General features: G+C 49.9%; 1 protein-coding gene across 11 annotated transcripts in view; it reads right to left on the reverse strand.

The window, feature by feature from the left end:
- CADM1 (cell adhesion molecule 1) overlaps positions 1-15694 on the reverse strand; it is a 199172-nt gene that overhangs the window by 21561 nt on the left and 161917 nt on the right. For 4 of the 11 annotated variants that reach the window (XM_081961133.1, XM_081961131.1, XM_081961130.1 and 1 more), the window contains exons 6-8: positions 14342-14441; positions 12133-12305; positions 8620-8694 (exon numbers count right to left, since the gene is read on the reverse strand). In XM_081961133.1, the coding sequence (XP_081817259.1) occupies positions 8620-8694; positions 12133-12305; positions 14342-14441 (348 nt within the window). Of the gene's footprint in view, positions 1-4349; positions 4418-8618; positions 8695-12132; positions 12306-14341; positions 14442-15694 lie in introns of all 11 variants that reach the window. The other 7 variants (XM_081961136.1, XM_081961135.1, XM_081961132.1 and 4 more) reach the window with 2 other exon arrangements.

Here is a 15694-nt window from a genome sequence, read left to right on the forward strand (position 1 = left end):
GGCTGGGCTTCCCAAGGCCAGGACAAAGTAAACGAATGCTGTACTACCCCAGTGCTGGTGGGGCAGGGCCAGGCGGAATCATACTTACAGGTGGAACCTTCTAATGTGTTTCTTTACATGGACAGAAAAGCAGCTCTTCTGCCCAACTGAAAGAGGCACCTGGCACCAGAGGGAGGTGACTGCAATTCACCCCCCGCACATCGTCTGAGACTCCCTTCCACCACAGGCCCCTTTGGAAGGGTTCCAGGGCATCAGGAGATGTTCTTACGCGGGGAGCTCTAGACACACCAGAGCACCAAAACTACCCCAGGGCAGCGCAAGCAACACGGAAAGCTTGAGGTTGGCTCTCCGTTACCACCATGGCCTGGCCAGGAAGGCCTACCCAGGAAGGGCACCCCGAGGCTTGTGTGCAGGTGTGGGTGGGTGGGGACAAGGCGGAGGGGTTGGCCCAGCTGAGTCAGCCTGAGCTGGGCCTTCTGTTCTGCAATTGGGTGGCGTCTCCGTAAGGACCCCCGCCTGCCCTCCTGGGTGGCTGCAGGAGACGCCAACTCTGCAGGAATCAGGACCCCCGTCCGTGCGCTGGAAAAAGAGGGTCGGTTAAGGAGGATGTTTCCACACCCACAGTGCAGCTCGCTTTTCCCTTCCAGGGACAGAGCAGGAGGCAAACGAACAAAAATGGAACACAAAAGTTTCAAGCGGTTAAGGCGAACAAATAGTCCAAGTCAAGCAACATCATGTTGGCTGCAGCTGGAATGGCAAAGTTGTGATTAGATGTAAGGGGGCGTGGATGAGCCACAGCGGGTGGCGGAGGCGATAAATGGGGGCGTGGCTTCTCCGGGCAAGGCAGCCCCGCCTACAGCCTTCCTACTTCAAGGCTGCCTTTCCCTGGCAGAAGAGGTCGAGGCGCTGAGGGAGAAACTCGCACAAGGCACTTTCCAGCAGCACCCCGCACCCCGCACCCGCTCCTTCTGAAGCGCAAAGCCCAGTCCCCATTTCAGACTTTGGAAAGAGCACCAAGAAAGAGTTCAAAACCCAGTTCCAGGGTAATTGCTGGAATTCCACCTAAGGGGGTGAGTGGGTGGGTTTCTAACTTCTCCATCCAACTATGTAGCACCAAAGTGGAAAATGCTAGAAGGGTCCAGGCCTTTCCGATCACATTTTTAACTAGGCTGTGAAGAGGAAATCGCTAACGAGCCCCCTCCCACCACCCTCCCCCTGCCACACACACCCTGAGAGAGCTTAGCAATATTCATGGGAAACGGTGGAGCTGAACCTGCTTTGTGGCAGAGTTTGATCTATTCAGATGGCTTCCCTCCAACTTAAAATTGTTCACTCAATGTGACAGACTGAGGGTTTAAAAACTAATCCATAAAATTAGTCCATAGTCTCTCGCAGAACGGATTTTCAAAATGAAAATGGAAACCCAAGGACATGCTTTTTAATAAATGCCCTAAAAGTTTGCACAGGCAAAGCCTGGCGCCTAGAAATGGGATAGAAAGAGTTGAAGGCAGCCTTGAAAAACTGCCTGGCCTTCAGTTGCCCACCCCTGTTTTCACCCACCAGCCCCAGGACGAGGCATCGTCCGGATCCCAGAAAAGCCCCCAGGCTGATGGGGTTGGGGCCAGACTCCAGACACGGAGCCAAGTTTCCTTCTGAAGATCTGAGGCCCAATGCCACGGGGAGATCACTGTGGCAGAACAAAATGGCTTTTGGCAGAGATAACTCGGCTTACCTATGAACATGATTGAATAATTCACAATGTATGAAGCTTTATTTATCTTACTGGGTTTCAGATCCAAGACTGCAGAATAATGTAGTTTTGTTTCGAACTGGGCAGCACCAATTCTAGGCCCCTCACCCAAGATTGGAAAATCTGGAGCCCACCCAAGTTTCTTACCCTTTCCCCCCCTGAAAATAAGACCTCCCGGATAATAAGCCCAATCGGGCTTTTGAGAGCATGCACTAAAATAATCCATGCCCGAAAATATTGCAACACAGCAGCAGCCATGAGGTGACCACGCTCGCCGCCTCCTGCGCCTCAAAAATAATAAGACCTCCCTGAAAATGAAAGTAAGACCCTGTCTTATTTTCGAGGAAACACGGTCGAATCCAAACAGGGTGGAGCCACGTTCCTGCGATTGTAAAGAGTGGCTGGAAACCTGCCTTCCTATTTTGCCTTCCTTCTGGATTACAACTCAGGGAAAGGCAAGAATGGCTCAGTTCACAGCAGAAGGTGAGAAGAGAGAGCCGTGCAAGAGATGGAGAGAGGAAGAAGGACGGAGGCCAGCAGATCTGCAGTCCAAGTCAAAAGAGCACCTTGAGGGAGCGGTCAGTTTGCACGAGCCCCTTGAGTCCGGAGGCTTTGTGAAAATAATCAGGATCCATTGAGGAATTTTGTGTAGCCTGGAAAATTATTGTTGTTGTTGTTATTATTTGAAGCATGGCAGCGCACGGGGGGCTGTGATTTAATGCTTCACCCTTCTCCACTCTCCTTCCAGGCTTCCTTCCCGAGCAAAATGGAGACTGTCTTGCATCAGCAAGAAACACACCGCCGAAGGGTTGTTTAATCAAAGGTCTCCTGCCTAAGCACCCGTGCAATGAGGCCTCCTGGCTCAGCTCTTTGTTTCCCCCCCTCAAGTCCTAAAGTGGATGTCAGGGCCATTTGCATTTGCTGCACTAAGCAGGGCTTCCCAAGGGGATCCAGGTGGGTTCCCTTTGGCTGGCAGCGCACTGGAGGTGGAGGAGAGCCGCACGGGAGATGGACGGGAGCATCTAGGCGTGCTGGAGAAAACCACCGGAAGGTCAGGCCAACTGAGATGCAAATTAGGGAGAGCAGCGCTCAGTCGTGGGCTTGGGTTGGTCTGTGCAGGCGCTGAAGTGTGTGGTTTGGATGTGGGGGTCCATATACAGAAGGTGAAGGTGGACCAAGCTGGGTTCTCCTGGGCAGGAGGAGCTTGGGAGCAGCCTACTATGGAGAAATGATGAGGCTGAGGGCTTCCTTGGAGAAGAACATCGGAGGCCGAGAAGGGCTGGGAAGACCCAGAGGCCAGGGCACCAACTGTGCAAGGGGGATGAGGAATTTTACCTAACTTCTCCTACCAGATATCTCCAGATTTCATTTCAGCCATAACTGGAACGACTAAAAGGTTCTGGGTTTGGCTTCTGATGAACTATGGCTGACCCAAACTTTTGGCACCTCTTCCCAGGCACAATTTAGTTGATTTCAGGCTGGACACAAAACCTGCCCACGTCTCAATGCAAGAAGACAAGACGTCCTTCCTGGGCGCCAGCCAAGCTCAGCGGCAGAAACTTTGCCTCTTTGGGAGGGAGGGAGAGAAGGAGGGAGCTCCTCCCTTTTAATGTGGTTGCAGAGAGGCTGAAAAGGTCAGGCAATCGCAAGGACCACGCTAAATTAACTTGACATTTTACCAGAGGCACAAGAAGCCAAAGAAGAGAATAAATAACTGGTGAGAACTAAATCTTTTCCCTTCAATCTGTGAAATGGGGTTGGCGAATTCGCTCCATTGTGCACTACGCAATAACAACACTCTCCGAGAAGAGGAAGTGATGCGCCTTGTCCAGGGATCCAAGGGATGGGGAGGGGGGCCTGGTTGACATTTGGTTATTTCCAAAGTCCTAAAAAAGGGGTCACTTCCTGGTGAGAATCCAAGACATTTAAAAGTAGCCCTTGGTTTACGAAGGCAACTGGGACCAAGATTTCCACTGTGGTGGTTAAGTGACCTCTATCCAATGCTACGATCGCATTTTGCCAGTTTTTTAAGTGAATCCGCCTGGTTGCTTGCCCCTTTGGGATGATCACCTGGACAACAGGAGCCTGTGGATCGAAAGGGGAATCCCCAAGATCCCTCCTGCAACACACCGGCCCGTATGAAGTGCCGGAGAAAACGCAAGGTTCAGCCTTACGGGGATGCAATGCATGTGAGTTCCTGCTTAGCTCCTTAGACAACACGCCTTTTGCTTAAAGAGGAGGGGGCTGCAGGGGAAGGTAAGAGCGGCAGCAGACCTCCAAGGCTTTCAGGCAAGCGTTCTTCCTAGCGAGTCCTGCATAAAATGTGGGTAATTATGCTAATTTCATTTGGAGAATGGTTTCCGTTATACAAACCTTTAGCACAGGAGAAGAAAGTAGACTCCCGGAGTTTTATGCTGGCACTTAATCACCGCTGTTTGCCTGTGGAGGCTTTTAAGGCTAATGGGTGGCTTCAGGTTGCACAGAAATTCATTTCGGTAGCCATTTGACAGGAGATAATACACCCAAGCAAATCTAAGCAGGCCACCCACTCCCTGGCAGAAAAAGAGGAGGGGGCCAGCCGTTGGTCCCCTCACCTTTCCTCTGTTTGGAGAGAGAGCGTGAGCAAGAGAGCTGAAGTTAAATTCCAGGCGGACGATATCAAGGTTTCCGGATAAGATAAACACATACACAGCTTGTCTACTAAAACACAGCAACGCGGCAAGATCCTATCCGTCAAAAGAGGGGATTTGATGAAATTGCTCGAGTGGCAATCTCAGCTTAACTGCGCCTCGGCGCCAGATGGTGTGTTGCAACAAGAGCGTTTTGGGGCAAAAGGAGGAAGGAAGACGATGGACAAACCCTTGAGTCGGGAGCCGCTTGGGCTGAAGACTAAGGGACCTGTTGGGAACACTCAAGAGGGCTAGGTTTGGGGGGGGGGAAGGGGAGTGGGTGGGTGGGTGTATAAAAGGGAGTTCCATGACCAATTACCCATAGAAGACAGTATTTGTAGCTCAGGGTTAAACTACAAGGGTTGAACCTGGGGCTCTCTGAGCTTGGTTGGGTTTTTTTTTTTTGCAGTCGTTTTATGACCCAACTAGGTAGCATCATCAGTTGTAAAAGTGGGATTTGCTTTCTTTTAATATATAAATAGCTTGCCCTGTCAGTTGGTGCGGATGATCTTGGTGGTTCCTTAATAGCTTAATCGAGGACCCTGCAAGAACACTGACAGGGCAAGCCATGATATATCAACAGAAAGCAAACCCCACTCCTTCTAGCACTGAGGTTGTTACCTAATCGGGTAATGAGACAATGGCAAGAAAACGAAGGTCAGAGAGCCCTAAGGACTCCAAACAACGAGATTACCTGCAACCATAGCCGGGAGAAGCAACTGGTCTCGTGCTCTTTTGTCCGTGTTGCCAGAAGAGCAGCGTTCAATTATCCGTTCCAAATCCAGGGGATTGGTTTGTATTTCCCTGCCTTCCCCACTGCAGGCTCTTCAAATAGGTCTACTCAAAGGAGGGCCCACCCTCTGGCCCCTTCATCCAACCCTCCATCTGGCTGCTTGGGAACCACAGTCCCTGTTCTTCTGGAGTCTTCCAAGTTGGGAAAGGAAACTGGAGCTGGGAGCAGATCTTGGGAAAGGAATGAATGTACCTCCTGCAGAGCAGAAGTCTCCCCCCTGGGCAACTTTGCTGGCTGAGGAATTCTGGGAGTTGAAGTCCACACGCTGTAAAGTTGCCAAGGTTGGAGACGCCTGCTGCAGAGGGAGGTCCATCCCTGTCTTCTAGAAAAGCATCTCACCCTTCTCCCTACGGGCGGAAGGCCTCTTCCATGCTACCTAGAGAATGCATCTCCAAAAGAGGAAAACAGGCTTCTTGACTATGGAATAGTGCTTTCCACCAAGGACAAATCTATGCCGAATCAATTAGCTTAAACTCACTGAATTAATCCTTTCTTCCCCCTTGATAGCCAAACCCCTGGGCGTGCACACAAACAAGCAGAGCCCAGGGGAACCTGTAAGAGGAGACTGGATTCCACAAAGATATGAAAGATGCCCAATTCACGCAACACAAAAGGGCCTCTCCATCTCGCCTCTGTGGCTGCAGGTGACACACAGCAGGAAGAGAAACAGAAAAACGGGGAGAAGGAAGGCGCACAAAGAAGATTAGCGTGGCAGCAGCAATCTGGCAACAAAATTAAGCGACATAGTGGCTCAGGAGGAACCGAGCTTAAAAGATGGGAGGGAAGGCGTATCTTTTTCACACACAGAAAGTCAGAGGGGAAATGTAGTGAAACTAACATCTTGCCATAGCGGAGGGCTCTCAGGTGAGGAGAAGCAAACTGAGCAGGTAAAAAGGGGGATATCTCTCGTCTTAGAAATAGACGACGGGGCCCTACAGTCCATTTGGAAACGAGCATTTTTGTTGGGGGTCTGTAAATCCTTCTGTCAGGACTTTGGATCTTTTGGGTCTTTGGCCTGCCACACTTTCTATTATTCTGCTATGCATTTTCTCTTGTGGGGAAATGGGAGGGGGGATTGTAAGGAGTCACATATTATGTAGCCATAACAAAATCCTTTCTAGAAAGCCAAGGTCATCCTTTGTCTTTGCACCTCTGCACTTGATCGGAATTGGATGGGTGGAAGCTGCCAGCGTGGCAGTGGGAGATTGGACCATGGGATGGACTTGTGGGTGTGGGGGCAAGATCTCGAACTTTCAACTGGGTGGGGAAAACCGGGAAGCTTTCAGATTCGGGTTTTCCCAGCTGCGCCAACATGGCTCTCTTCATCAATTGGGACTTTGAGCAATACTTTGCCTCGGATTCTGATGTACTTTTGGAGGCTATTTGGAACCCTGACACCTTCTACAATAGATCTTGAATCCCCCAAAGGAGTCCTTCAGAAAACGGTTGAGAACACCACAACTGGAAGGGCTCCTCAGATTCTGGGACAGCCAGGTCAGAACTCTGCTCTGTGACTGGGGGACACCAAAGGCTTCAGGGAGGTAGAGAGTCTGGCAATAGTAGGCTCAATGAAATACCGAGTAAGAGAAAAAGAGGCAGGGGCTGCCCAATCCATCTTCTCCCTAACCCCTCCTGACCCAAGAGGCCAGAGCTGGTCTCGAGTCAAAGCTCTGCCTCTGCTGAGGCGGGACTTCTTCTCTTGGTGAGCAGCTGAATCCTTCTCCACCAGGTTCAACTATTCCTAATCCCATCATCCCTTTCCATAGCCTCCGACTTTGAGATTAGCACCCCTGATTTCCTAACCAACTCCAACCCACACTCATTATTTTCCAAAGCATCCCAGACTTTGCTTTCAGGAGTCAGTCGAAATGCCTGGCAGCCTCACAGATGGTCAATGGGAAGGAGAAAGAACCCGTCCCCTTCTGCCACTTAGGGAGCTCAATGAAGAGCAATGGGCCAGGTAGCCATCCGGGAAAGAGAGTGGCCAGCACATGGTGGGACACCGTGAACCAACCTGAGGCCGTTTCCTTGGGTTGCTTTCAGGAAGAGCCCATTGAGGCTGCAGGCCTTCCCACACTTGCAAGTCCTCCCAGTCATCCAATTACCCCCCCCCCCAAGACACCCAAAGGCACCCAGCATTAATTCCAACGAATGAAGCTCTTTTACATGGTCAGACGTGAGCATGACGAGAGGAATGCTGACTTGATGTTCCCTCCCTCCCCCTCCGTCTTGCCCTTCATCTGCTCCTTGGAGGGAGTGAAGGTCACCTGGAACTGAGCAACCCACAGAGTAGGTGTGAGACCCTATGACTACACAACTGTGGAAATAAATAAGCCACACAAACAAGAACCCAAGTCATCGGCTTCCCTAAGAGCCTGGAAGGAGAAAAGTGTAACGAGGCAAAACACGTGACAGTCAACACGAAAAAGAAAATGATGGTTAAGGCACAGGGAGAGGAAAGGTTTCGTTATTTCAGTAGACCCAATGTTTCTGAAAAAGCAGAGCATGGATGTTCTAAGAGAGGGATGAGAGCATTGTCACAGATGCACAGAAGGCCAAAGACTGCTGGGTGGAGGAAGGTGGAAGCCACGTGGGCGGCTTCGAAAGTGGGAAGACCACAATCTCGCCTCCCGTGCTGGGCTCGGCCCACAAGTCCACATCTGCCCAGGAGCCCAAGAGGGAGGGAAGAAGAAGAGAGATCCCTGCAACAGAAGAGCCCGTGGGGAGGGGGGAGGACGGGGACGAGGGAGGGGGGGAACTGGCTACTCTCAGGTGATCAGCTGGAGCGCAGACAGGTGCCCTGGGAAAGGCAGGTACACAGCGGCCAAAGGGGGGCTCAGAATGATGTGCGGGAAGAGTTCAGGGTGGGGCTTCAAGGTGCTGAGTGCCAGGGTGACCCAGCAGCCACCTGGGGGGAGGGGAGGGTGCCATGGGGCTGGCAGCTGCAGAGGCTGAGAGGTAGTTGCACAGGAACCAAAAACCAAATTAATTGTCTTTAGGAAGGGTGAAGCCAGCGGAGTGGAGCTGAAAAGGAGAGGCCGTTCTCTGTATTTTGAAGAAAGAAAAGCAGGACGCAGGTTGAACCAAAGTTGGTGACATCCACTTATAAGTGCCCTAAAGGTTCCAGCCACGTTTGCCTCTGTCAGGCAGGGGGACTCAGGTGCTAAAGAGCCCCCTGCCAGGCCAACATCCCAAACTCTTTCGAGTCACATGACCCAGGCGAAGGGGTGGGGAAGAAACGAACAACACCAAAATAACTTAGGAATAAACGGAATTGAAAAGAAGCCTTTTCCTCTCTCTTTCACGTTCCCCCCTCCCTCCACGCACACACCCCCTGGCCCCCTTGTCAGGGACAGCACAGCCACACCTCTAGGCTTCGACCCGGAGGGCTGGGGAAGGTACTATACCTGCGGCGATGTTGGTGGTGGTGGTGATGATGGTGGAAAGTGTGGTGGTGGGAGGAGGGAGAGTTGTGGGAAGATCTAGATTAAAAAAAACACATAAACAAAGAAAAAGAAAACAGAAAAAAAGAAGCAAATTAAAAAGAAATGAGCAGAACACAAAAAATGGTCAACAAATCAACAAAGAAGCTGAACAAAAGGATGGCGGTTAGCAGCTTGGCTTGGTCCTTCCCGTCACTGGGGGGGTGGGGGGTGGGCAGAGGGTGATGGACGATTCAGCTCTTGGGGTGGGTGAGATCCAACAGCCCTCCCCCTCCTCGCCCCTCCCACCCGGGATAGGGAGATGGGGTGGGGATGGGGGAGATGGAGAGGAGATGGAACACAAAAATTAGTTACAGATGCAAGACCGCATGGAATGGCCTCCCCAGAGCCCACCAGAGAACCCCCCCCCCGAGGCTCCACGCTCCCCACAGGAAGGGGGGCTGTTTGCACCATTTAGTACCCACATGAAAGCCTTGCTTGTTTTGGGTTTCTTCGGTTGGTGCTCTGACATCTGAAAAAGAGGGGCCAGGCGGGCGGCTGCGGGCAGAGAAAGCCCAACCTCCCTCGCCCGCTGTGTTTAGCAGACCAAATATCAACACCCCATCCGTCTGCCCCTCCGTCTTCCTCTCTGCTTTCTCCGGAGCAGTTAACTTCATTATTTCCCCTCTCCATCAACCCATCCCAGCAGGATATAAAAGTACTTCTAAGCCAGTAATAAATACAAAAGGGAACGAGAATGTCACGACTAAATATCAAGTTGGATGCATGGAAGATTTTAGTGAGATTTCTTTCAACATAAAGTCAATGTCTTTGGGACTTATAAATATTCATGCCCAGCCCAGGATTTGTGCATTTTTCTTCTGGTTAGTACATTTCACCCTCCGGTGGATGGAAATAAAGGGGGATTCGCCCCTTTTCCTTCCTGACACGAAAGGGAAGAAAAGACCCTTTGGTCTCGAAGGTGGTGGGCCTGCAAATGCCAGCCACAATCTCTCCTAAGGGCACCCAATGCTGGCAAAGAACTGGTGGCCTCTTGACTCCCTACCGAGTTTCTCTGGACGGAGGACAGAAGGGAGGAGGGGGAGGAGAGGCAATGGGGGGGGGGGGAGGAGAGGAAGCGCCACATATCACTGCCCAAATGATCAAACTGAATGCGTTAAGCACAACACCCAACTTTGAACTTGGGAAGGAATCGTCAGTAATGGAGCTTGAAACAGTTCAGAGGCTTTTGATTTCAAGTTTTATCTTAAGCATGTCAAATTTCTCATCACTGACACATCTACTCCTCTTTTATCTTCAAGAGAGCTCTTGCATTTCCTAATTAATAAATCCAAACTAGAATTATGTGTTTCACCTTTATTGTGCGCTTGGCACAACTTCTCTGGGAGGGCGTTGATATGCCTGGGATGCAGGGCTGTTGAGGAAGCAACGCTCGGCTGCCCAACCCTCCCGAGACACCAACAGCAGGTGCCAGGCGAGAGAAAGGCCTTTTGGGCACCAAATGAAAGGACTGGACCATCTGAGAAGGCAATGGCTTCATTCCTGGAGTCCAGTTCCAGAGAGGCCACCCTGCTTGATCTGACTCCAGCAATTGGCCTGCGAGGCCTCTGGGACACACAGCAACACAGGTGGCCCTCTTGCATTTGATCTTGGATCAATAAGGAGGCGCCATTTTCATCCATTTCCTCTACACCCGTAGCTCCAGCTCCCACACAAATCATTTTAGAAGGTGGCCAAGATGGTGGTCTCCAAAGCCACAGCTGCTTTCCATATAAACAGCCTCTGGATGGATTATGGTTGAGGATGAGTTTGGAAGCGGCAGCGCTGCTAATGATTTCACTGGGATATGTGCCCCAGGACCAGATTCCCTCTCTCTTCTGTGATGAAGGAATTTCCCAGAATGGGAAGGAGGCCAGGGAAACTTACCCCCTGGGTGTGAGTCTAGGAGGTAAACACAATACTAGCTTGTTACCTCTCATAGGCAACTGGAATGGATTACCCTTGTTTGGTAAACAGGGTTCTCTGCTGCCTTTCTGTTGCTTGGGGCCATTGTGATCCATGGTTTGATACAGGAGATCATCAAGGAAATCATACCCTCTTGCGAGATATGATATCTGCAAAGGAGGATCCTTTTATGATCTTCTCCAGGAAAGGGTGTTTTGAGAAACACAATTTTCCTACTGAAAAGGTAGTGAAATATGTTTATTCTAGACAGTTGATCAAGCAAGGGAAAAGGTACTGAGATGTCTCGAGGTCCAGGATCTCGGACTTTTCCATGGAAGAACAAAGTTAGCCAGCAGCCACCAAGTTGGCTGGAGACTCTATAGAGAACTCAATTTCCAGCCCAGGGAAAAGCCTGTTTGGGGTGGCTGAGCTGACCTGTCGTTGTTTGGAGAAATTAGGGATGCTGATCACCACTCAGATATGCCAAGCAGGTCAGCTTCTGCCCAGCTGACCCTCAACCAGGAAGGGTTCTGCTAAAAGCTAAGCCAAGCAAGAGAAGATTTGGGTTTGGAGTCCAAGCTTGACTTCTAGCCAAGGAAGACCATGTTTTAGGTGCAGGAGAGCAGGCCAGGAGACTGTTCTGGAGATTTAAGCATGGCTTCATTCGGTTACCAATTCCTCTGGGATTCAACAACTGCTCTACCATTTGGCTTGCTTGGTTTTTCCAGAGGAACCACAGGAAGGACAGCACCTGGTAAGCTCCCGTGAGAGGCATCAACGTGGGCAGGAATGATGATTATTCCATTTGTGTCTTAAAAGAAGAGGGGGCCCAACCTTGTAAGGAGGGTCTCCCATTCAACCTGTGCTGCTTCTTGGCCTTCCTAGCCCAACCAGTGCCTACTCCTGAACCCTGGATCATCCAAGGCCCTTTTGTTTCATGGGGAAAGTTAGAGAACACCTGTAAGCTCCATCATACAGGAAGAAGAGGTGTGTTTTGTTTTTAAGAAATGTAATTGGGCACCGGTGGCATTCTTGGCTGATGACCCGAGGAGCAGCGGTTGGAACATTAAAACAAAAAAACCCCCTCCCAATTTTCTCCACAGGTTACGGAACGTAAATGAAATATGTTTGGAGACACGGCTGAACTTGTCCTGCCAGACGGGAGGGAGGGTTTTCTACCTCCAGCCCCAGCATTTTCCCTCCCTGCTTTGGGGCGGCTCCTTCCACTAACAGAACCGTAAGGGCAGGACCGGTCTACTCGGTGCAAGGAGAGGGTGGCCCCCCCGGAGTCAGGTGGAGGAAGGAGGGAAGGAAGGAAGGAAGGAAGGAAGGGGGGGAGGAAGGAAGGAGCTAACCACCTTTGTTCCAGTTACGCTTTCTTTACAGGATGCTCATGGTGGGCCTGGGTCCGAGGAAGGCAGCTGACCCCAGCCAACGGCGGCTTATTTGCTGACACCGAGCCCCCTCCCCAAAGACCTCGAGAGCAATTGGGCATCAAGGCATCTGGAAGAAAGGCGTGCTGGTCTCACGTACCGTATACATAAAGCGTGTAATCAGAATAAGCCGTCCCCACTTGGTTGGAAGCCTCACAACGGTATGTGCCGTTATCGCTTTTGTTTAGGCTGTCAATGTGGAGGTTTGACCCTGACACCAAAACGTGCTGGGGCATCTCATCGTCGACTCTTAACCACGTCACATCAACAGGCCTGAGAAGAAGACCCAAAGAAGAACATCATGAAAGAGCTTCCCAGGCCAGGCGGCTCCCCCATCCCTGCAAGCATAAAACTCCAGCCCCAATGAATCTGTCTGAGAAAGAAAGAAAGAAAGAAAGAAAGAAAGAAAGAAAGAAAGAAAGAAAGAAAGAAAGAAAAAGAGAGAGAGAGAAGAGGAAAGAGGAAAGGGAAGAAAGAGAGAGAGAAAGAAAGAGAAAGAAAGAAAGAAAGAAAGAAAAAGAGAGAGAGAGAAGAGGAAAGAGGAAAGGGAAGAAAGAGAGAGAGAAAGAAAGAGAAAGAAAGAAAGAAAGAAAAGGAAAGAGGAAAGGAAGGGAGGGAAGAGAGAGAGAAAGAGAAAAAGAGAAAGAAAGAAAGAAAGGAAGAAAGAGAGAGAGAAGATAAATGGGAGGGAAGAGAGAGAGAAAGAGAGAGAGAGAAGAGAAGGGGAAAGAGGAAAGGGAGGGTGGGTGGCTAGAGAGAGAGAGAAAGAAAGAAAGGGAGCGAGAGAGAGAGAGCTGGGTGGTGAAAACTGTCTCCGCACGGAGGAATCAGCTAATCATAAACAGAAAAGCATCCTTGGGTGAGGGATGGGGGAGGGGGTTTGAAATGATTTCCCCATCCCTGATCTGTCCAAGCCAGCAGCTGAGCGTTTTCTTTCAAGTCAGACATAACCCAACCACTACATAAATCAGTGGTAAATCTTATGGCTTTCTGAATTACTCTGGGCACCTGGAATGCAATTGCCAAGATAGCAATCTGTTTCTCTCTCATTCCTTCATAGGAAGAGTAAACATTAATGTTAAGCCACAATGTGTGATGGGTTCCACACAATGAATAAATTAGAATATATCACAGAGAACAGGAAAGACAACACCGCAAAATACAACACTCAAAAGCAAAACCCAGAAAACATGCGACCAAGCCGAGCCAATGGGAGGGGGGAAAAAAGAAAAGAAAGAAAAAAAGAAAGAGAGAGAGAGACGAAGCCGAAAAACTTTACCTAGCGAAACGGGTCTCTTCTGTCCAATGCAAGAGAGCTGCACCACTGAACAGAATCACCCTCTCATCTTTAGATTGGAAGGCAAGGTGTGTGTCTGTGTGTGTGTGTGTGAGAGAGAGAGACCTCTAACTGAATTGGCCCAAGCGGGAACGTATCGATTGGAGCAGGGAGTTTCTTAACCTTGGCACCTTTAAGATGTGCAGACTTCCAGTCCAGACATCTTAAAGGTGCAAAGGGTGAGAAACACTGGATTAGCCTTTATCTCTGGTTCTGGTTAATTCATTTGAGAGACTGAAAAAGGGAAGGCTCAGATGCAAAAGCTGTGAGTTGTAAAGACTTAATAGTAAGTAAAACCCAGCCTACAAAGGACCCTTTTCCTTGCTCGGAATCTTTGTCGTTTCTTCTGCACTAATGCTCTGCAAAAAGATTTCACCACCACGCCTGCTCAGAAATGGCTCTTAAGAGCCTGGATATAAAAAGCTACCAAAAACCCGGCAATAATGCTTCCATTTTTTGCAACAGCTTATTAGCACCTTCCATTTAGGGATTTGGGGGCTTAGGGAAATGAAAACCTGACAAATATGAAGTACTTAGCCTGGGTGAGAAGGGATCTCTCTCTCCTGTAATTCCATCCCTGCCATGTTCAACTAGGAGGCACCTCCCAGTCCTTCTACTTAGTTCCCATCTGCAGCCCAACAGAGGTCCAGGGTCTTCTGGTGACATCTTCTCTTTCTGGAGACATGTAGTCCCCTCCTCTGCTCTAGAATGACTGAAGGCCACCAATTGCTTCAGTCAGGAGGGCTGATGGCAGCTTCTTCCGCAGAGGCCATCTTGGTGCCTCCACTGCCTGATGGCCACAAAGACCAGGACGAGGAGCAGGACAGGGAAGGTGCCGAGAGACGCAGCGGGTTGGAGAAGGGGAGAGCCGCCACAGGGTGGCAAGCCGGAAAGGAGGTTTTGCCACACAGCAACTCAAGAGAGGCCCTGTTCTGTCACAGCAAGCCAACCCCCACGTGAGAGGCTCACTTACTCTGGTTTCCCTTTGACTTGGCAGAGGAGTTCGAGCAGGTCTCCTTCCCTTGTGAGCGGCTGCGGAGGAGAATTCTGCAAAACTTGTACTTCAGGCTTATCTGCACATCAAAGACACAACACAGACAATGAAAAAGAGAGGAAAAAAATAGGAATGAATGAACGAATGAATGAATGAGTCACCCCATTACAAAAAGACACCAAGCAAATGGCTTATTTGGTTAATTCTTTAAAAAAAAAAAAAAAGGACAGGTCCTGCAGAAGAAAACGGTCAAGGGCTTCCCCGGCGGTCGGACCTTTTCATCTGTAAATTATCCTGGTGTTTCCCCAAAATTGACTAATAAAGCTCCAAACCTAACATGTTGATAAGAAACCTGCACGCCACGGCAGCGGCTCCCCCTGGTTCTCGCAGAAAAAAATTCTGTTAAATTGAAGTTTATCTCTGAACTCGTTCGAGCTCACGGAAACTCATTTGCCTTCACGCTGTGGTGAAACGGCAGATTTGCGGTGCTCAGAATTGATACCTTTTATCATGCATCATATTTTATGGGCTGGCAATCCTTTGTGCGGTGGCAAATTAATAGGCCGGGCTCTTACAGGAGCATTGGACGAGGAGGTGCAGGTTGAGTCACGCACCGGTTTCTGCAAGGAGATTCTCAAATTCCCCCCCAAAAGCCGCCAGGGGATGGAAGCCTTTCACTCCCAGGGGGAGAATTTGGGGGTCCTTTGGAAAGACCCTGCAGGAGAAGAGCAGTTAAGGAGAAGGTTGCCCTAAACCACAACCGTAGCGCAGACACAATACCCAACGTCCCCAGGACACCTTCTGAGCAAGGTGAATCTCTTCCTTGCCATGGATATTTGGGGGGAGACAGACTGGCCAAACCAGTAGGAGGAGTCAAGCAGGGAACCAGTCTAGAATCCTCGTGTGGGCACAAAAGGGTAACTGACTCCTCTTGAATGCCACTGAACCTTATCTAGTGTGGCCCAGGTGCAAACCACCAGCCTGGGGAAGATTCCTGTGTTATAGGCATGAGCAATAAAGTAGCTAATTGAACTCTTTACGTGTGGATCTGGTTGTTCGCATCTGACACATTGAATCAGCAGCGCCTGTGGTAATTTTAGGAATGGCCAATAATAAAGAAACATGTTAGATTCTGGTTATTCCCCACCCCCCAATGAATCCTGGGATAGAAACCAGGTTAGGAATAGACATGTACGGATTAAAAGACAAACACAAGACATTCACAATTAAATGCAAAACACTTTTAGCAACCACGTTTTCTGTCCTGGTGAGAGTGTCAATGAAGTTGGATCCCTTTGCAAAACCTAAAGGCAGAGAGTTGGAGCAGATTCT

This window comes from Natrix helvetica, assembly GCF_964273705.1.
Source record: "Natrix helvetica genome assembly, chromosome: 8".
NCBI lineage: Eukaryota > Metazoa > Chordata > Lepidosauria > Squamata > Natricidae > Natrix > Natrix helvetica.